The following is a 22,009-nucleotide window of genomic DNA, read 5'->3' on the forward strand; positions in this document are numbered from 1 at the left end:
ATAACTAGAAGTCTCAAAATTCATTCTGCCAACCACATAGTTACTTTACTCATAATACCTTGTATTCTGAACATACTCATGACTATAAACATAGTCCCTTTTTAAAGCTTTTTAAAATCCCAATGTCATATGTATCAGTATTGCAATGAAATAAAGGGAATGACAGAGGCATGAGAGAGGAGCTTGCCCAGGTGGATTGGTGGAGGATACTGGCGGGGATGATCGTGGAGCAGAGATGGCTGCAGTTTCTGGGAATAGTTCCAAGCCACAGGATAGATGTGTCCCACATGGGAAGTTGTTCTCAAGTGGCAGTGGTAGGCAACCGTGGCTGACAAGGGAAATTAAGGACTGCATAAAAGCCCAGGAAAGGGCGTAAAAGGTAGCAAAAGTGAGTGGGAAGTTGGATGATTGGGTAGCTTTTAAAATCCAACAAAAGGCAACTGAAAAGCTATAAGAAAGGGAAAGATGAAACATGAGGGCAAACTAGCCAGTAATATAAAGCAGGATACCAGAAGTTTTTCCAGTTATATAAGGAATAGAAGGGAAGCGAGAGTTGGTATTGGAGGATAATGCTGGTGAGGTAGTAATGGGGGGACAAAGAAATGGCAGATGAACATAGTGGATACTTTGCATCTGTCTTCACTGTGGAAGACACCAGCAGTGTGCCGGAGGACCCTGAGTGTCAGGGAGCAGGAGTGAGTGCCATTGCTATTACAAAGGAAAAAGTACTAGGTAAACTCAAGGTCTTAAGGTACATAAGCCACCTGGACTAGATGGAATACATCCCAGAGTCCTGAGAGAGGATGCTGAAGAGATAATGGGTGCATTGATCATGACCGACTCTGGTATGGTCCCAGAGGACTGGAAGATTGCAAATTTCATTCCACTTTAAGAATGGAGGAAGGCAAAATAAAGGAAATTGTAGGTCAGTTAGCCTAACCTCAAGTGTTGCTGACTTTGACTTATTTTATCAATAGTCTCCAAGTACCCCGACTATTGATAAAATAGGTTAAAGTCAGCATGGTTTCTTTAAAACCAAAATTTGCCTGACAAATCTGTTAGAGTTCTTTGAGGGAGTAACAAGCAGAGTGGACAAAGGAAAGGCAGTGGATGTAACTTACTTGGATTTTCAGAAAGTATTTGATAAGGTGCCACACATGAGTCCACTTAACAAGATAAAATCCTATGGCGTTACAGGAAAGATACTGGCATGGATAGAGGAACAGCTGATAGGCAGGAGGCAGTGATTGGGAATAAAGGGGGCCTTTTTTGGTTGGCTGCCAGTGACCAGTGGTGTTCCTCAGGGGTTAGTATTGCGACCACCACCTTTTACATTGTTTGTCAATGATTTAGATAGTGAAATAGTTAGTTTTGTGGCAAAGTTTGTGAGTGATACAAAGGCAAGTTAAGGGGTAGGTAGTGCTGAGGAAGCAATATGCTTGCAACAGGGCCTAGACAAATTGGAAGAATGGGCAAAAAGGTGGCAGATGGAATACAGTGTTGGGAAATGTATGATAATGCATTTAAGTAAAAGGAACAATAGTGTGTACTATTATCTAAATGTGGAGAAGGGTCAAAGATCAGAGGTGCAGAGGGACTTAGGAGTCCTCATGCAAGACTCCCAGAAGGTTAATTTACAGGTTGAGTCTATGGTAAAGAAGGCAAATGCAATGTTGCCAAATATTTCAAGGGAAATAGAATATAAAAGCAAGGAGATAATGCTGAGCCTTTCAAACGACACTAGTCAGACTACACTTGGAGTATTGGGCACCATATCTCAGAAAGGATATATTGTCATTGGATAGGTTCCAGAGGAGGTTTATGAAGATCATTCTGGGAATGAAGGGGTTAACATATGAGGAGCATTTGGCAGCTTTGGGCCTGTACTCACTGGAATTTAGAAGAATGCATGGGGATCTCATTGAAACCTACCGAATGTTGAAAGGACTAGATAGAGTGGGGGTGGAGAGGATGTTTCCTGTGGTGGGGGGTATCCAGAACTAGAGGGCACAAGCTCAAAATTGAGGGATGACCTTTTACAGCAGAGGTAAGGAGGAATTCTTTTAGCCAGAGAGTAATGAATCTGTGGAATTCTCTGCCACAGACTGCGATGGAGGCCAAATCCGTGGGTATACTTAAGGCGGAAGTTGATGGTTTCCTGATTGGTCAGGGCATCAAAGGATATGGCGAGAAAGCAGATGTTTGGTGTTGAATGGGATCTGGGATCAGCCATGATGGAATGTTGGAGTAGATGCGAAGGGCTGCATGGCCTAATTCTGCCTCTATGTCTTAGAATCTAAATACAACTTTGTATAAATTAAGGTGCTCTTTTTCACAAATCTAATAAAACTAACCGACCAACGTGTGACTTAGATAGTCTCTTTAAATCAATCATATCAAACCTGCATTTTAAAAAGTAATCCTCATCTGTGAAGAAAATTATTTAAGCCACTGACCTCCAAGAATTGCAGCTAGACTAGCAGTTTGGCTGAACTGATTTTCAATGAATTTTGGCAAAAACGTCACAAAGCCTGTGATGACCAGACCTTCACTGCAGCTTGCTGCAGTCAAGCACAAGAAAACCGGATTCTTCATCATCCCCTGTGAGAAAATATAGATTTGACAATTTGTGAACAGCAGCTTCAGGTAGCTCAGTAAGCTAGTTTGATTCTCTTTATAGAAAGTGAAACATAAAAGCAAAAACAAAAACACAAGAAATTCTGCAGGTGCTGGAAATCCTGAGCAAAATGCTGGAGGAACTCAGTGGGTCAGGCATCATTTATGGAGGGGAATAAACAGTTGTTTCAGGTGGACACCAGTCATAGGGACTTCTTCAAAAGTAAACAGGTGCTGAACTAAAAATTCATTTACCCTTTAACAGGATCATTCAAACAGTTCACTCAGGTATCATAGCTGGAGCATCAGGACCATGGTTTTCAGTCGCTTTCAAGAGTGTAAAAGCACAAGCAACAGTTTCTAACAAGGGAACAGTGCACTCAGTTATACCTTGTCATTAAATTTTGCCCAGCTAGCATATCATTCTCCACAGAGTCACACAACCAGCACTACTGCAGGGAGGAGGAAAGGGAAGGAAGTGTACTACCAAGCCCACAGCTATTTTCACAAGAGCACAAAATGGAAATACTAATCCTAGCCTGGAGAGAGCTGCTACGCACCAAGGTAGCTTGGGGCTTTAAAGGGCCACCATTCAATTAAGCTGGCAGGATGTGGTGGCAGAGCTGTCTGTGAAGGACATTGCGAAAGAAATATGGAGCAGAGCAGTAAGAAATGCTTTAACGATACAAAGTATGCCAAGGTGACAGTTTCAACACTTCAACCTGCAGCTCCATGACATACCTACATGCACACACTCAGCACCAGGAAATTAGATACCTTCAAATACACACACACACATACTCATGTTCTGCATTACCACATCCAATCCAACCTTGATTACATTCTGCAGTACTGCATTTGGAAGTGGCCTATAGAAACAGGATGTAGAAGACTGGCAGTCAGCCTCCAGGAAAATCATGCATCCTTGACAACCCCTTGATGTCCTTTATCCTCTTAAATCAAAATCAAGAAGAAGAGATGGTGACACAACTGCTGGCTTGCACAATTCAATTTACGTGCCCAACATTAACAGGGTGATGATTTTTGCCGAGTCCACTGCTGTTTGTCATCTGTATTAATAATTTGGATAAGAATGTAATTGGTAAGGTAAGTTTGGAGATGACAGTGAAATTGGTGCTATTGTGGACAGTGAAATAGAATATTTGAGACTACAATGGGATCTAGATCAACTGGAAAGTGGACTAAGGTATGGCAGATGGAATTTAATTCAAACAACAGTGAAATATTGCATTTTGGGAAGTTAAACTAGGGCAGGACTTCCACAGTAAATGACATGGCACAGGGGAGTATTGTAGACTGGAGACACCTAGGGTTATGAGTACATAGCTCTCTGAAAGTGGTGCCGTAGTCAACAGTATTTGAATACAAAAATAATAGACATTATGCACAATTCATGTAAAACCAAAGAACACTGGCAGAACTCAAGGTGCAAGAAATTGTTGTGTACTTTAAGATCACCCTGATCACCCTTATCAATTTGGCTTCCTTCAAATGTGGCAGCTCCAGCTAAGCCACAAAGGTTTCTGTGTTATGGTCAGAGAGCAAAGAGTATGGAGCCTAGAGTATTCCTCAGTACAGCAGCGGAATTGTTCCTTCAGCCCATGATATCTGTGCTGACCATGATTCCATCTGCCTGCTTATGGTCTACGCCCCTCAATTCCCTGCCTGAACACGTGCCTGCTAAATGCCTCTGAAGCATATCTGCTTCCATCACCTCTTTGCAAAAAAAACTTTCTTCCAAAATCTCCTTTAAACTTTTCCCCTTTCACCTTGAAGCTATGCCCTCACGGTTGACATTCCCACCCTGGGAAAAAGACTCTGACTATCCATCCTGCTCATGATTTTATACACTTCTGTCGGGTTGCCCCTCAGCCTCTGGTGTTTCAGGGATCCAGAGTACAGTACAGTATGGGTCCTCCAGCCCATAATGCTGTGCCCACATACAAGAACCAACTCCATGATCAACCTAAACTCTCCCTCCTATATAGCCTAGAACCCCTCAGTTCTCTTTCTTCCATGTGCTACCTAAAAAGCCTCTTAAGTGTCCCTAATGTATCAACCTCAAACACCACACCAAGCAGGGCAATCCAGGCAGTTAGTACTCTCTGTGTTAAAAAAAATACCTTTAACAAACTTCCTAAACTCTCCTCCACTTATCTTAAAAGAATGCCCTCTCATATTAGCCATTGCCGCCCTGCTGGTGTTGGATGAGAAGCACGTTAACTGTTTCTATTTGCACAGATGCTGCCCTTCGTGCTGAGTATCTCCAACATTTCCATTTCAGATCATGAGCAGAGTTAGGCCTTCGAGAAGCACAAACCACAGTTCTATCAGCATTTAATTGGAGTTCAGTGCATTTGGTGAAAGAAGTCTTTGTGACATGAAAATGGTTCAGTCATAAACATAACAAACATTCTGGAGAAATAACTTAAGTGGAAGTAACCTGAACTTTTTCCATTAAATATGCAGGTTCCCACTTACAGAAATTCTCCATTTAGAGTGACTACTGACTATTTTACTTAACTAGGAGTTAAAATTACTAAGAGACATAAGGATCTATTCAATTTTAACCTTTTACCATTAATTAATCAGGTTAAACAACTGATTACTAAGTGGTCCCCATTGTCTCTATCATTGATTGGCCGGATCAATGCTGTTAAAATGATCATTTTACCTAAATTTTTATATTTATTTCAAACGATACCAATTTTTGTTCCTAAGTCCTTCTTTGATACTATTGATTCTAAAATTTCCTCTTACATATAGCAAAATAAAAATCCCAGATTAAGTAAAAAAATACTTACAGAAATCTAAGAAAGAAGGTGGTTTGGCATTGCCTAACCTAAGATTTTATTATTGGGCAATTAATACTCGATATTTAATATATTGCACGCAAGATTGGAATATAACTCCAAGCCCATATTGGGTAAACCTTGAAGGCCAATCTGTACAAGGGTTTTCTTTAGCTTCCATTTTAGGATCTTCACTTACTTTTGTACTATCCAAATTGAATAAACAAACATTTAACCCTATAGTTAAACATACATTGCAAATATGGTTTCAATTTCGTAAATTTTTTGGCCTGAATTAAATTTATGTTATCAAGTCCTATTATATCTAATTTCTTTTTTCAACCCTTAGTAATGGACCAAGCCTTTTTGATATGGAAAACTGAAGGTATAATATGTTTTCATGATTTATTTCTGGATAACTGTTTTATGTCTTCTGAGCAGTTATCTAAGAAATCTGATTTGCCCAGATCTCATTTTTTTTTTAGATATTTACAAATAAGAAATCTTTCAAATACTACGTTGCCTACCTTTCCGACTTCAAATCCTACTGGCATTATTGATAAAATTTTAGGTTTAAATCTTTTTCAGAAGGGATTAATAGCAATTATTTATGATATAATTATGAAATTACAGCCAGATATATCTGATAAAATTAAAAACGAATGGGAAAGGGAACTTCAACTTTCTCTACCTATAGAGAAATGGGATGAGAAATGGGATAAAATTTTTCAATTAGTTAGTACTTCTTCTATATGTGCTAAACACACATTAATACAAATTAAAGTAGTACATAGAGCCCATATGTCCAAAGATAAACTAGCTCGTTTTTATTCCCATATAAACCCTACTTGTGATAGATGTCACTCTGAGGTGGCTTCTTTAACTCATATGTTTTGGTCCTGTCCTCTTTTGGAAAAATATTGGAAAGATATTTTTGATATTATTTCAACAGTTTTATGTTTTGATTTAAAACCCCATCCTATTACGGCAATTTTTGGATTGCCAATGGTAGAACACAGATCTTTGTCTTCTTCAGCCTGTCGGATGATAGCATTTGTTACTTTAATGGCTAGAAGATCTATTTTGTTGAACTGGAAGGACACCAATCTTCCTACTACTTTCCAATGGTTTTCTCAAACTATATTAAGTTTAAATTTAGAAAAAATTACAAGTGATATTTTTGACTCTTCGGTTAAATTTGAAGAGACTTGGAAACTTTTTATGCAACATTTTCATATGATGTAATCTGACCTTTCTGAATCTTTTTTCCTAATTTAAATTATATGAACAGAGAAGCGGAGATGACATTACTGAACGTGTCTGATTCAAGATATTGGTCTAGCCCTGTCTTGTTCTGTTTTTTGGGGGTTTTTTTCTCTTTTTCTTTTGGGGATTTTTTTTTGTTTTTATATATGTAAGGGGGTTTCGATTTTTATGTTACTGCGGAGGCTAATTAAAATGGCGTTTTTGTTATGTTAATCTGGGGAATGCGGCTTTGTTGTGCTTTAACGCTGAGAAAGTTTGCGCTAGCAGCTTATTGTGGTTTAGAGGGTGCTATTAACCAATTGGGATAGTTGTTATGGTTTTGGTGTATTTGAAGATACTGTATGCGCGGGGTTTTGGGGGAGAAGGCGGGAGAGCGAGACAGAGGATGGACCAGGTGCTGTGAGTCCGCTAACGGGGTCGGACCCCGAGCGGGACGTTCGGCGAGGAGACGGAGACGGACTCGTTTGGAGCGTCTGGTCGACCACCGTTGTTGGTCCCAGGCGGCCGGTCGAGGTGGTCCAAGGGGTTGCAGGGTGAAGAAGAAGGTCCTTGAGCTCCAACGGTTTTTGTGCACGAAGAGATTGAACCTTGATAAGTGTGGCGCCTTTTATTTTCCTTTTATATTTTATTCTCTTTTAATTATATAGTTCCAGTAATATCTATAAACTGTAAATCATTTAATTGCATCTGGTGTAATGTCTGTTATTTGGGCGGGGTGGGGTACCTCACACAGCATCCACACAAACAAATTACCCAGTTTGGCGGGGCCGAGGCTGTTTCCCTAGACGACAGCGAGCCGAGCGACCCTGAGGGTGGCCAGGGGGCTACATATATATATTTCTTTTTATTTCTTTTTTATGACTAATTTCATTATGAGTTTGGAAGTCTATTATTCCTATGTTGCTTAAAATCCTTTTTGTATATGCTGATTAAGATTATTCCAATCTCTTTGTACCAACTTTGTTATTGAGTTTATAATTTTGAAAATTAATAAAAAGATTTAAAAAGAAAGGAAGTAACATTTATAGTAAGCTTACCATCAGCACCATGAAGAAATCCTTCAAACTTTCTCCAAACTTTTCCTGTGCAAAAATATTTGCTCCCTTATAACTGTGAGCCTGAGAAATCTTAGCAAGTTGTATTTTTTCTGTGCCTGAAATAAACAACATATTTGGGCAGTGTGAAACCAAGACTTTGGTTATTTTTATTGTCACTTCGGAAGTACATCACCTATCTGTTTATTGAGTCATACCATGTGTTCTGAACAGAAAACTAGATTTGTCTGCCAATGGCAGCACTAACAGAAATTGTCATCACATAGCCCTTGTAAAGTTCATCCCATTTGTTACTCTCCACCATATCATACGGCACTTCCACAATGTTGAGTGGAACAGACTAAAAACCAATCAAAACTGGGCCTTTGGAGGATGTTGTTCTTTCTTCACTACAGATTAATTGGCAAAAACTAAAGATGCCAGAGGGGATCGTGTTCTGAAAATGAGATGCTGAAGGAGGGCCCCACATTTCAGTGAATATGTGCAGCACAGAGTGAACAAAATGAATCTGCTACCAACAGGTCAGGGGAACTGAAACAGGCAATAATTTTCAGTGCACCAGTAGTTCAAGAATCTCTTCATCATTTCCTGTTCCCTTTTCCTTTCAGATAAGGAACGGCTCAAACATTGGTGTAAGAGAAAGAATTTTAAAAAGGTGAAGTAAAGCCATCACCCTCTCACAGTTGCACGTGGAAGCTCAGATACTAACAAATGGCATCTTCCTAAATATTAAATAGAAGGGTGGCGTGTGTGTATGGTGAAACATTATCTGTAACAGGGCGGAATTGAGTGCACAGGAAAAGAAATTACATTGTATCAAGTTATTTGCTGAAGTTCTATCACAGAAAAGGGCTTTAATGAGAGAGGTCAAGGACACACCATTCAAATACTGAATGCGGTTAAGTCCTGGCAAAAATACTACAGTCTGTGCTTAGGAGCACAGGGGAGTCCAACATAACCTTTCTCGGAGGCCACCATTTCCAACAAGGAATGATTGATCGCCTCTTGCACATGTGTACAAACAACCATTATGCAATCTCGAGTGACCAATGTCCAAAACAAGCAGCTTCCACCAAAAGTCCAAATACTGAAACAGAACTGTGTGCTGTTAAGCAACTGAATCTCAGACAGCTGTCATGAAAACTCAATTTGCTGCCGCACAACTACAAACTGCCCCGATGACCGTTCTCCCATCACATTTCTCACCTTTTTCATCTTTAAAGAAAATAATTTCAGCTTTCAAATTTATCTTTATAACTGTAGTTCCTTATCCTAGGAACCAATCTCATAAACATTTTCACACCTTTCTATCATGAGGTAACCAAAACTGAACATAATACTCTACTGAGGCCAGGCCAGTATTTTATTGAGTTTTGAAAATCAGTCTTTTGTTGTCACATGTACCAAGGTACACTGAAAAAAACTTGTCCTGCATACTGCCTATACAGATCAATTCATCTCAATGGCGCATTGAGGCGGTGCAAGGTAAAATAAGAGTGCAGAATAAAGTGTTACAGTACAAAGTGCCATGCAGGTAGATCGTCAGGTGCAAGATTACAACAAGGTAGATTGTGAGGTCAAGGATCCATCTTATTGTACTAGAGAAACATTCAATAGTGTTATAACAGCAGGATAAAAGCTGTCCTTGAGCCTTGATGGAAGAGGGCAGAAGAGAGAACGTCCGGGACGGTGGGATCTTTGATTATGCTGACTGAGAGAGCAAGAAATATAGACGGAGTCCATGGATGAGAAGTTAGTTTCCATGATAAGCTGAGCAGTGTCCAGAACTCTCTACAGTTTCTTGTGGTCCTGGACAGAGCCGTTTCCATACTGAGCTTTGATGCACCCATACAGGATGCTTTCCATGGTGCATCAATAAAAACTGGTGAGGGTCAAAGGAAACATACCGATTTTCTTCAGGCTCCTGAGGAAATGGAGGTGCTGGGATGCTTTCTTGGACTTGGTGTCAACATGGTTGGACCGTGAGAAGCTATTAGTTCTGTTCACTTCTAGGAATTTATACTCTGTACCTCTAACTATGTTTCGCTTACTAACTGCTTTGTCAATCTGTCCTGCCACATCTTTATCCAGTATGTGGCTTCCTGATGGATGCACCGTACTCGCAGGTCCTTCTCCTCCTGTGCCATTAAGTCAAGTCAAGTTTATTGTCATTTAGCTACATACATGTATATAACGTATATAACCAGATAATGTATATGGAAACAAGATGACATTTCTCCGAACTAGGGTGTAAAGCACGGTAGTACACCTAACACACATAACACACAATAACTTATGAAAGTAAGGATTAAAATCTGCAGATGAATCACATATAAATAACAAACTAATGTACATTCATATTAAACCTTGTAAGGTATGGAATAGATTAACCAATGACACTTCGAATACAATGCAGCTGGGAGTTCAGAAGCCTAAAGGCCCAGGGGAAGAAACGTCTTCTCGTCCTGACCGTGCTTGTTTTTATGCATCAGAGTCTCCTGCCTGATGGTAGAACATCGAAGAGGATGCTGGATGGATGGGTGAGGTCCTTAATAATACCTAGGGTCAGTATTCCTGACCCCTCCTCCAAACGACCAGGTGCTGTGTCTTACTGTGGCCGATGTGAGGAGAACCCTGTGCAGGGTCAACCCACGGAAGTCTGCTGGACCAGACAATATTCCTGGCAGAGTGCTTAGAGGATGTGCAGACCAGCTAGCTGAGATTCTCACTGACATCTTCAACAACAGGGAGGAGGAGAAGATGGTGACGCGACGCAGCTCGCAGCAGCCACTCCGGTGGTGATGTCTGTTATTTGTCAAGTAGGGTGCCATGCACAATCCTGATTTGATGGAGACGGACATGAGAGCACGGAGGAACATCTGGTCAAACTTCTGAAATGCCTGCTTCGCTGCTGCTGATACTGTGTGGTCCAGAATCTCTGGAGGAGAAGGCCCCGAGTCCTCGGCTTTGCTTGTTGCTCAGCGGCTGGGGCGAAGCACTCGAAGAGGCTGTGTCGGAGGGGCTGGTCGGAGGCTCGAAGTTTTCAGACGGACTCAGAGTCCCCTGCGGTCGGGTGCTTCCAATGGTGCTGTATCGGCAAGTTGGCAGCGCCTGGATGTTCATGGCAGGGAGAGTTCCTCCCTTCTGCCGTCTGCGTGAGATGATGAGTTTATCGGGACTTCGAGACTTTTTTTTACCGTGCCCATGGTCTGCTCTTTATCAAATTATGGTATTGCTTTGCACTGTTGTAACTATATGTTATAATTATGTGCAAACAACAGAAATTCTGCAGATGCTGGAAATTCAAGCAACACACATCAAAGTTGCTGCGTTCACCAGCAACTTTGGTGTGTGTTGCTTGTTATAATTATGTGGTTTTGTCAGTTTTAGTCTTGGTTTGTCCTGTGTTTTCTTGTGATATCATTCTGGAGGAACATTGTATCATTTTTAATGCATGCATTTCTAAATGACAATAAATGAGGACTGAGTGTCCTCATAATCTAATCTAATCTAATCTAAACATCTCCCTGAGCAGCGCTGTCGTTCCTACGTGCTCAAGGCCACTACCATCGTCCCCGTGCCAAAGAAGTCTTCAGTGTCCTGCCTCAACGACTACCATCCCGTTGCACTCACATCCATCATCATGAAGTGTTTCGAGAGGCTCGTCATGAGGCACATCAAGACCCTGCTGCCCCCCTCACTGGACCCCCTGCAGTTCACGTATCATCCCAACCATTCCACAGACAACGCCATTGCCATCACCCTCCACCTGGACAAAAAAGACACGTATGTTCGAATGTTGTTCATAGACTTCAGTTTAGCATTCAACACAATCATTCCTCAGAAACTGATTGGAAAGCTGAGCCTACTGGGCTTGAACACCTCCTTCTGCAACTGGATCCTAGACCTCCTGAATGGGAGACCTCAGTCAGTCCGGATTGGAAGCAGCATCTCCAACACCCCCCCCTCACACTGAGCACGGGGGCCCCCCAGGGCTGTGTGCTCAGTCCACTGCTGTTCACTCTGCTGACCCACGACTGTGCTGCAACACACAGCTCGAACCACATCATCAAGTTCGCCGATGACACGACCGTGATGGGTCTCATCAGCAAGAGATGATGAGTCAGCATACAGAAAGGAGGTGCAGTGGATAACGGACTGGTACAGAGCCAACAACCTGTCTCTGAATGTGAACAAAACAAAAGAGATGGTTGTCGACTTCAGGAGGACACGGAGCGACCACTCTCCACTGAACATCGACGACTCCTCCATAGAGATCGTTAAGAGCACCAAATTTCTTGGTGTTCACCTGGCGGAGAATCTCACCTGGTCCCTCAACACCAGCAAAGAAGGCCCAGCAGCGTCTCTACTTTCTGCAAAGGCTGAGAAAAGTCCATCTCCCACTCCCCATCCTCACCACATTCTACAGAGGCTGTATTGAGAGCATCCTGAGCAGCTGCATCACTGCCTGGTTTGGAAATTGCACCATCTCGGATTGCAAGGCCCTGAAGCGGATAGTGAGGTCAGCTGAGAAGATCATCGGGGTCTCTCTTCCCGCCATTACAGACATTTACACCACACGCTGCATCCGTAAAGCAAACAGCATTATGAAGGACCCCACGCACGCCTCATACAAACTCTTCTCCCTCCTGCCATCTGGCAAAAGGCACTGAAGTATTCAGGCTCTCACGACTAGACTATGTAACAGCTTCTTCCCCCAAACCATCAGACTCCTCAATACCCAGAGCCTGGACTGACAACAACCTACTGCCCTCTACTGTGCCTATTGTCTTGTTTATCATTTATTGTAATGCCTGCACTGTTTAGAGCACTTTATGCAGTCTTGGGTAGGTCTGTAGTCTAGTGTAGTTTTGTGTTGTTTTTTTTTTTAACGTAGTTCAATGTAGTTTTTGTATTGTTCATGTAGCACCATAGTCCTGAAAAACATTGTCTCGTTTTTACTGTGTACTGTACCAGCATATGGTCGATAACAGTAAAATGACAATAAAAAGTAACTTGACTTGACTTGGATGGTAGGGAGACCCCTGTGATTCTCTCAGCTGGTCTCACAGTCCTTTGTACGGACTTCTAGTCCAATCTTCGACTGCTCACGTACCAGATGGAGATACAACTTGTCAGGACATTCTCAATTGTGCTGCTGTAAAACACAGTTAAGATGGGATGGGGGAGCCTAAGATGCCTCAGTCTTCTTAGGAAGTGAAAGTGCTGCTGTGCCTCGTTGTTCAGGGAGGTGATATTAAGGGAGCAGATGAGGCCATCTGTGACGTGAACTCCCAGGAACTTGTTGCACTTAGCTCTCTCCACAGAGGAGCCATGTATTCACAGAGCAACATCCTTTATTCTCTAGTGCTTTTCCTCATTCTTGCTGCCAATATGCATTTCTTCACACTTTTTCCTGTATCAGATTACATCATCAATACAATATGTTCTCGGTGGTAGCAGGTCCTTTAAGAGGGAACTTACCAGCCTCTCTCAGCTCAGCCAGATAGTCTAGTGTACAGGTGGCCCTTCTAAATCTCAAACTCCAAAGCTAACTACAGCCTTTTCAATTGCACACTGGGGGAGGGTGTTATTGGGGTTTGGTGTGAGGTTTGTGACTATTTTAGTGTAGGCTTCACTCAATGTTTTTGGAACAGTCTCTTCCCCTCCAGTTTCTGACTGGATAATGAACCTATGAACAATATCTCACTATATTTGCTCAGTTTTTGCACTACTTATAACATTTATATTTCATGACATGTCAGTGATAATGCACCTGATTCTTTTGGAGACACAGCTATCAGTCAGGTTACCTCACTGGTTCAGGCCTCTCAAGCCAGACAGGTATGAGGCGCAAAGGGACTTGGGAGTCCTTGCGCGGGATTCCCTAAAGGTTAATTTGCAGGTTCTGTCTGTGGTGAGGAAGTGCAATGTTAGCATTCATTTCAAGAGGATTAGAATAGAAAAAGCAAGGATGTAATGTTGAGACTTTATAAAGCACTGGTGAGGCCTCATTTAGAGTATTGTGAGCAGTTTTGGGCCCTTTATCTGAGAAGGGATGTGCTGAAACTGAAGAGGGTTCATAGGCGGTTCACGAAAATGACTCCAGGATTGAATGGCTTGCCATATGAAGAGTATTTGATGGCTCTGGGCCAGTGAAGGGTGGCCTTATTGAAACCTAACAAATGGTGAAAGGCCTTGACAGAGTGGATGTAGAGAAGATGCTGGAAGAGTCTAAGAACAGAGGACACTGCCTCAGAATAGAGGGGTGAAACTTTAGGACAGAGATGAGGAATTTCTTTAGACGGACAGTGGTGAATCTGTGGAGTTCTTTGCAACAGGCAGCTGTGGAAGCTGCCTTTATGTATATTTAAGGCAATGGTTGATAGATCCTTGATTGGTCAGGGCTGAAAGAGCTCCGGGGAGAGGCAAGAGATTGGGGCTGAGAGGGGAAATGGATCAGCCACCATGAAACAGTGGAGCAAACTTGGTAGGGCAAATGGCTGAATTCTGCTCCCATACCATATGGTCTTGTGGAATGACAGTCTGAGTGTATCTGAATGTGGTAAGTATGGACACAAAGAGACTCTTGGCAGTGATTCCAAGTGGTGAAACCTGACCAGTAAGCTTAAACTATTGAAGCACAGTTAGAGCACACAGAGAATCCCCATGACAAGTTCATTGATACATTGTGTAATAATTTAATTTACTCGAGTGACACACTCTAAATGTTGGAGGAACTCAGCAGGTCAGGCAGCATCTATGGAGAGGAATAAACAGTCAACATTTCAGATTGAGACCCTTCCTCAGGACTCAAGAAGGGTCTCAGCAGAAACATCGACTGTTTATTCCCCTCCGTGGATGTTGCCTGCCCTGCTAAGTTCTTCCAACATTCTGTGTACACCACTCTGGATTTCCAGCACCTGCAGAATCTCTGTATTTATAACTTAATTTACTAAAAGAGATTAGAATGTATATTCTGTGTTAGCAATGTTTGCATTGTGGGAAAGATAAGGAGTGAGAAGCCTTCGATATGAGGTGCTATTTGGAGATTACTGATGTCAGTGATAAAGTATTTGATCATAAGCATAGGAACAGAATTAGTCCATTTGGCCCATCAACTCTGCTCCACCATTCCATCATGTCCGATTTATTATCCTGCTCTACCCCATTCTCCTGCCTTCTTCCCATAACTCTTGACAGCCTTCCTAATCAGAAACCTATCAACCTCCGCTTTAAATATATTTAATGACCTGACCTCCACAGCCGTCTGTGGCAATGAATTTCACTGTCTCATCGCCCTCTGGCTAAAGGAATTCCTCCTCATCTCAGTGAACCAGAGCAGGAAAGGGAGGTACACGTTCCAACCCCCTTTTTTCCCTGAGACATTTTCCTCTTATTGAGACTTCTCAGCTTCTTGCTGTTAGCTAGTGATAAGGGCAGCTTTATCATGATAGCAAAGTTACACAGCAGGCCACACGTCGCCACAAGTTTTATGAGTCATGAAGCTGAGCTATTGCAGGACTCCAACAGACAGCAGCATAAGGAGTCTGTGTATAAAGAAACAGAACTGAAGTTTCAGATCATAAACACACAGGTGATAGAAAAATTAAAGGCTATGGAGGAGGGAAGGGTTAGATCAATCTTAGAGTAAGTTAAAAGATCAGCACAACATTGTGGGCCAAAGGACCTATACAGTGCTGTAGTGTTCTGCTTCTAAGAGATTCTGCAGATGCTGGAAATCTTGAGCAACACACACAAAATGCTGGAGGAACTCAGCAAGTCAGGCAGCATTTGTGGGGGACGTTTTGGGCTGAGACCGTTCAACAGGATTGGAAAGGAAGGGGGAAGAGGCCTGAATAAGGTGAGTGGAGAGGAAGGAGTACAAGCTAGCAGGTGAGACCATATGAAGAGAAAGGTGGGGGGGGGAGGGGTGAATTAAGCCTAGAGGGGATTGGTGGAAGAGGCAAAGGGCTGAAGAAGAAGGAATCTAATAGGAGAATGCAGTGGACCATGAAAGAAAGGGAAGGAAGAGAACCAGAGTGAGGTAATGTGCAGGTGAGGAGGAGAAGGGGTAGCAGGGTAACCAGAATGGGGACTGTAGATAGAGAGACGGAGGGAGGGAGGGAGGAAGTTAGTTAGAGAAATCAATGTTCATGCCATCAGGTTGAAGGCTACCCAGAAAGAATATGAGAAGTTGCTCCTTCAACCTGAGTTTGGCCTCATCATAGCAGTAGAGGAGTCCGTGGACAGACATGCCAGAATAGGAGTGGGAGTAGAATTAAAATTGGTAGCCACCGGGACATCTTTCCTTTTGCAAAAACAGTTTCTGATCAATGTCTTTTCATCAGAAATGGTAAAGTGAGAACATTAGTGTCTTTTAAGTTGAATAAAGATACGGGGGGGTCAAGATGGGGGTAGGAGTGGAAAGAACAAAGGTAATGTCTGTGCTGGAATCGGAATATAGACTGCCTCACACTGGTGAAACCAAACACTGATTGAGTGACGCTTTGCACTACAATGCCACTCAATCCTCAATCCAGCTGCTTGTCACTCAGATTTCGGCTTCCTACATTTTCTAAGGAAGCACAAAATATACCTGAGGAACAGCAACTCGCCTTCAACCTGCGGATGATTCGCCAATTTCCGCATTAATGTCAAACTCCTCGGAACAAAAGTGGAAACAGGTCATTCTATATCCTAATGAACTAGCGAAGAAGAAATAGCCATGGAGGCTGAATTAGAACCAGATTCAGAACCAGGTTTAATATCATTGGCATTTGTTGTGAAATTTATTGTTTTGTGGCAGCATTGCATTGCAATACATAATAATAATAATAAAACTATAAATTACAATAATACAGGTATACCTAAAAATATAAATATATAATTAAATGAAGTAGTGCAAAAAGAGAGCAAAATTAAATAGTGAGGTGGTGTTCATGGGTTCATTGTCCATTCAGAAATCTGATCGTGGAGGGGAAGAAGCTGTTCCTGAAACATTAAGTGTATGTCTCCAGGTTGCCATACCTCCTCTTTGATCAAAAACAAGAGAAAAGCTGCAGATGCTGGAAATCCAAGCAACACACACAAAATGCTGGAGGAACTCAGCAGGTCAGGCAGCATCTATGGAAAAGGGTACAGTCGATGTTTCGGGCCGAGACTTCAGTAGGACTGGGGAAACAGAGATGAGGAGTAGATTTAAAATGTGGGGGGAGGGGAGAGAGAAACACAAGTGATAGGTGAAACCTGGAGGGGGAGGGATGAAGTAAAGAGCTGGGAAGTTGATTGGTGAAAGAGACAGAAGGTCATGGTAGAAAGAAAAGGGGGGAGGAGCACCAGCGGGAGGCGATGGGGTGGGCAAGCAGATAAGGTGAGAGAGGGAAAAGTGGATGGAGAATGGAGAAGGCAGTGGGGGGGGGGGTGAGGGACATTACTGGAAGTTTGAAAACATCACAACAGTGGAAGAGGCCATGGGTGGATATATCGGACTGGAAATGGGAAGTGGAATTGAAATGGGTGGCCACCAGAAATCCCACTTTTTCTGGCAGATGGAGTGTGGGTGCTCGGTGAAGGACGTTATTGTGAAACTCCTCCCAGTAGCTGCAAAGTGCTTTTAAATATTCCGAAGAGGTCATAAAGGCATTTTTAAATGCAAAGTGTTCCTTTCTTCTGCCTTAAAAGTTTGATTTTGTAGCACAATTGCTACTGTTAATAGTGAATTCTGTGATCACCAATAACCTATAAATCGCACAGTCCCGTATTGATCGTAAGTATCATATGATTTGACAGATTCAAGAAACATTCTTTTGTTTCAAAAGTTCCCTTCAAACTCATTGCAGTCATTTGTTCTCAAACATCAAATAAACAGTAAAATACACACTTTAGAAGCGATTGTAGTTGTTACCAGACTTTCATAAAATGCAGTGCTAGCCAGCACATTGATGAATGGCTTCCTTAATGAGCATTAGAAACCAACTTAATTAGAAGTCTAAACTTTAATCATTCTCTAGTTAGACATGTCCACCGTGCATTTAATCTCCAAGCCAAAATGCTAACTCATGTTAACAATATATTAACCAGGTATTACAGGAAACAACCCCAACTTGAAGACATCTTGACGCTTAAATTATTGATTCCACAGCAGAGGATATATGTCAATCAATTAACTTAGTAAGTAACTTGTATAACCTTAAATCTTAGTAAGAATGCAAGCTGGAATTTAATTTTAGCATTCTATTTAGAATTAATTTTGCAAACTTTATTTTTAGTTTGCATATTCTATTATTTCAATTGGGTGAAGAGCATCTAATTTTATAAAAATGAACTTATGCATACACCAATGCTATCCCAAACTCAAAACAACTCAGGTTTCTAATCCTTTACATAATTTTAACTAGTTCAGTAATCATTTTAAAGTGAATCAATCATGGGATTTACCTGGTAGATGCTTTGGGAAGCAAGATAGAGGTATAATCAGACTCCAGGAAAGCATCCAGCACACAAGAAATCCAATCCACCAAGCACCAAGCCATCGAGGGTCATCTGACATTAAATCAATGCTGCAAAATAAAAATAATGTCTTAAACATGAGACCTAGGTGTCAATCTTGGGATCCTTGGTCAGCATGGACCATTAGGCCAAAGGCCTCTTTCAGTGCTGATTGACTTTTTGCTGCAGTGTCCTAATCTTACCTCAGGGAACCACACAAAAACAAAAAAAAGTATAGCTATTGGTATTAGCGAATTTTTAAACAATTTTGTTCACATTAGCTTTCTCTCATCCTTCCGAGGGATTTTAGCAACATCTAGCTTAAAGTAATTTCAGAGGTACTGTATACACCCTGACTACTTTCAATGTTAGGGATAGTTTAGGCAATAGATTATTAAGAATATCTTGCAAAAGATGATGTTTCATCAAATGAACATCAAAATATTAATCGAAACATATCATGGTGGAGGATTACAAATACCTGGGGATGTGAATCGACAATAAACTGGAGATTGGTCAAAGAACACTGAGGCTGTTTACAAGAAGGGTCAGAGCCGTCTCTATTTCCTGAGGAGACTGAGGTCCTTTAACATCTGCTGGATGATGCTGAGGATGTTCTACAAGTCTGTGGTGGTCAGTGCAATCATGTTTGCTGTTGTGTGCTGGGGCAGCAGGCTGAGGGTAGCAGACACCAACAGAATCAACAAACTCATTCGTAAGGCCAGTGACGTTGTGGGGATGGAACTGGACTCTCTGACGGTGGGGTCTGAAAAGAGGATGCTGTCCAAGTTGCATGCCATCTTGGTCAATGTCTCCCATCCACTACATAATGTACTGGTTGGGCATAGGAGTACATTCAGCCAGAGACTCATTCCACCGAGATGCAACACAGAGCGCCATAGGAAGTCATTCCTGCCTGTGGCCATCAAACTTTACAACTCCTCCCTTGGAGGGTCAGACACCCTGAGCCAATAGGCTGGTCCTGGACTTATTTCATAATTTCCTGGCATAATTTACATATTACTATTTAATTATTTATGGTTTTATTACTATTTAATTATTTATGGTGCAAATGTAACGAAAACCAATTTTCCCCGGGATCAATAAAGTATGACTATGACAATGACTATCTCATCAATCCATTTCAGAAAAGAGTGAACAACTGGATGCTAGGGATTGAAGACATGAAAACAGGTCAGAAATGAGAGGTCAATTTCTTTTCAGTGCTTGAGATTCTCAAACGGTAATCAAAGTCCTTGCCTAATTCATATCAAAAATCAGTTTGTAGCTCTCCACCTTAAAGAGACAGCGAATTCAAACCCCATGAGGTAAAATTCTGAGAATTTGCCAACACATAGACTTTGTTTTGCCAGCCCTCAAACACATGCATCTCTGAATGGGTCTTTTCCCACGACCTGTACAGCTAGCTGAACAATCTAATTTTGTTAACTTGAAAAATTGAAATTTAGAACAATTTGATACAGGATATTGAAGTGATATTATGTTTGAAAAGCAATATTCCCAAATCAGAACTGCATTAGAAGAAGTTAACTTTTTTTAGAAATCCAGCATTGCTGCTGCTTATGTGTGAGAGGGGGAGTTGGCGGGGGGGGGAGGGGAGCTTTGAGGCTCTAAAGTTTTTACTGTCACTGATTATTTGGGTACTTTTCTGTTTTCATGGATGTCTTCGAAGAGCAAGAAATTCTGGTTGTATATTGTATATATTCTTTAATATTAAATGGAACTATTGAACTATTATTTATTGCCTTAAAATTAGCAGACACTGCTACACTTTAATATAGTGTACCAAGTCTGAAGCAATTAACTGTTTTGATATTTAACTATTTTGAACTAATCAATAAGCTTCAAGATGTAGACTTCAATACCTCTTTGTGCAACCAGATCCTTGATTTCCTCGCTTGCAGAACTCCACCAGTTCGAGTTGGCAATATCACCTCCACAATCTCCATCAGCACAAGTGCACCACAAGGCTGTTTGCTTAGCCCCCTGCTTTACTGCCTTTATACTTATGACTGTGAGGCTTAGCACAGCTCCAATGCCACATTGCCAGATACAGGTTTGCTGAGGACACCATTGTTATTGGCCAAATCAAATGTCGTGACAAAGCAACAGGTAGGACGGAGATTGAAAATCTGGCTGAGTGGTGTCAGCAAGACCAAGGATTATTGACTTCAGGAGGAAACCAAAGGTCCACAAGCCAGTCCTCATTGGAGGATCAGAGGTGGAGAGGGTGAACAACTTTAAATTCCTCCGTGTTATCATTTCGGAGGGCTTGTCCCAGGGCCCAGCACGTAAGTGTAATTACAAAGAAAGCACAGCAATGCCTTCCTTCCTTAGATGTTTGCGAAGACTCGGCATAACATCTAAAACTTTGACAAACTTCTATAGATGTGTAGTGGAGAATATATTGACTGGCTGCATCACAGCCTGGTATGGAAGCGCCTGGTGGTCCTCCTAAAGTTTCACACCTCACACTTGACTGCATGAAATTCCATCTGTAATTTTTCCAGCCCATTTCACCAGCCGCTAAAGATCCCACTGCAAGCTTTGATAGTCTTCCTCACTGTCCAATACACCCCTAATTATTGTTGTCATCCACAAATTTGTTAATCCAGTTTACCACGTTATCATCCAAATTGGTGGTATATATGACTAACAGCAACGGACCCAACTCTGAACCCTATGGCACACCACTATTCAGAGGCCTCCAGTCAGAGAGGTAACCATCTACGACCATTCTCTGCCTTCTGCCACAAAGCCGATGTCTAATCCAATTTACTACTTCACCTTGGATACCAAGCGACTGAACCTTCTTGACCAACCTCCCATTCAGGACCTTATCAAAGACCTTGTTAAAGTTCATGTAGACAACATCCACTGACTTGCCTTCATCAACTTTCCTCAGAACTTCCTCAAAAAACTCTACAAATTGGTTAGTCTCGATTACCAAACACATAGCCATGTTGAACGCCTAATCAGTCCCTGTCTATCCAAGTACCTATTTATCCAGTCACTTGAAATACCTTCCAATAACTTTTCCACTACTGATGTCAGGATTGCTGGCCTATAATTTCTTGATTTACTCTTACAGGCTTTTGTAAACAACGGAACAACATTAGCTATCCTCCAATCCTCCATTATCTCACCGTGGTTAAGGATGTTTCAAGTATCTCTGCTAAGGCCCCAGCAATTTCTGCACTAGCTTCCCACTGGGTCAGAGGGAAAGTATTGTCAGGCACTGGGGATTTATCCTCAAGAAACAGACACCTCCTCCTCTGTAATCTGTATAGGGTCCATGACCTTGCTGCTGCTTTACCTCACTCCTATCGACTCTGTGTCTGTCTCCTGAGTAAATACAGATGCAAAAAAAAAATCCATTTATTATCTCTCCCATCTCTTTCGGCTCAATGCATGGATTATCACTTTGATCTTCCATAGGACAAATTTTGTCCTTTGCTATCCTTTTGCTCTGAATATATTTGTAGAAGCCCTTAGAATTCCCCTTCACCTTGTCTGCTAGAGAAACCTCATGACTTCTTTTAGTTCTCCTGATTCCTTCTTTATGTATTCTCTTGCAATTCTTACACCCCTCAAGTACCTCATTTGTTCCCACCTTCCTATACCTGCAAGGCACCTCCTCCTTTTTCTTAACCAGGGCCTCATCATCTCTCGGAAACCAAGGTTCCCTAAACCTGTTATCATTCATTGCCTTTTATGCTGGCAGGAACATGCCAACTCTTTACTCTC

At 41.8% G+C, this 22,009-nt stretch overlaps 1 protein-coding gene across 1 annotated transcript in view; it reads right to left on the reverse strand.

Moving 5' to 3' along the window:
- Positions 1-22,009, reverse strand: part of LOC140211538 (solute carrier organic anion transporter family member 4C1-like) — a 74,881-nt gene that overhangs the window by 21,052 nt on the left and 31,820 nt on the right. Inside the window, exons 7-9 of the mRNA XM_072281328.1 lie at positions 18,191-18,312; positions 7,733-7,848; positions 2,457-2,601 (exon numbers count right to left, since the gene is read on the reverse strand). Of these exons, the coding sequence (XP_072137429.1) occupies positions 2,457-2,601; positions 7,733-7,848; positions 18,191-18,312 (383 nt within the window). The remainder of the gene's footprint in view (positions 1-2,456; positions 2,602-7,732; positions 7,849-18,190; positions 18,313-22,009) is intronic.

This window comes from Mobula birostris, chromosome 17, assembly GCF_030028105.1.
Source record: "Mobula birostris isolate sMobBir1 chromosome 17, sMobBir1.hap1, whole genome shotgun sequence".
Taxonomy (NCBI): Eukaryota; Metazoa; Chordata; class Chondrichthyes; order Myliobatiformes; family Myliobatidae; genus Mobula; species Mobula birostris.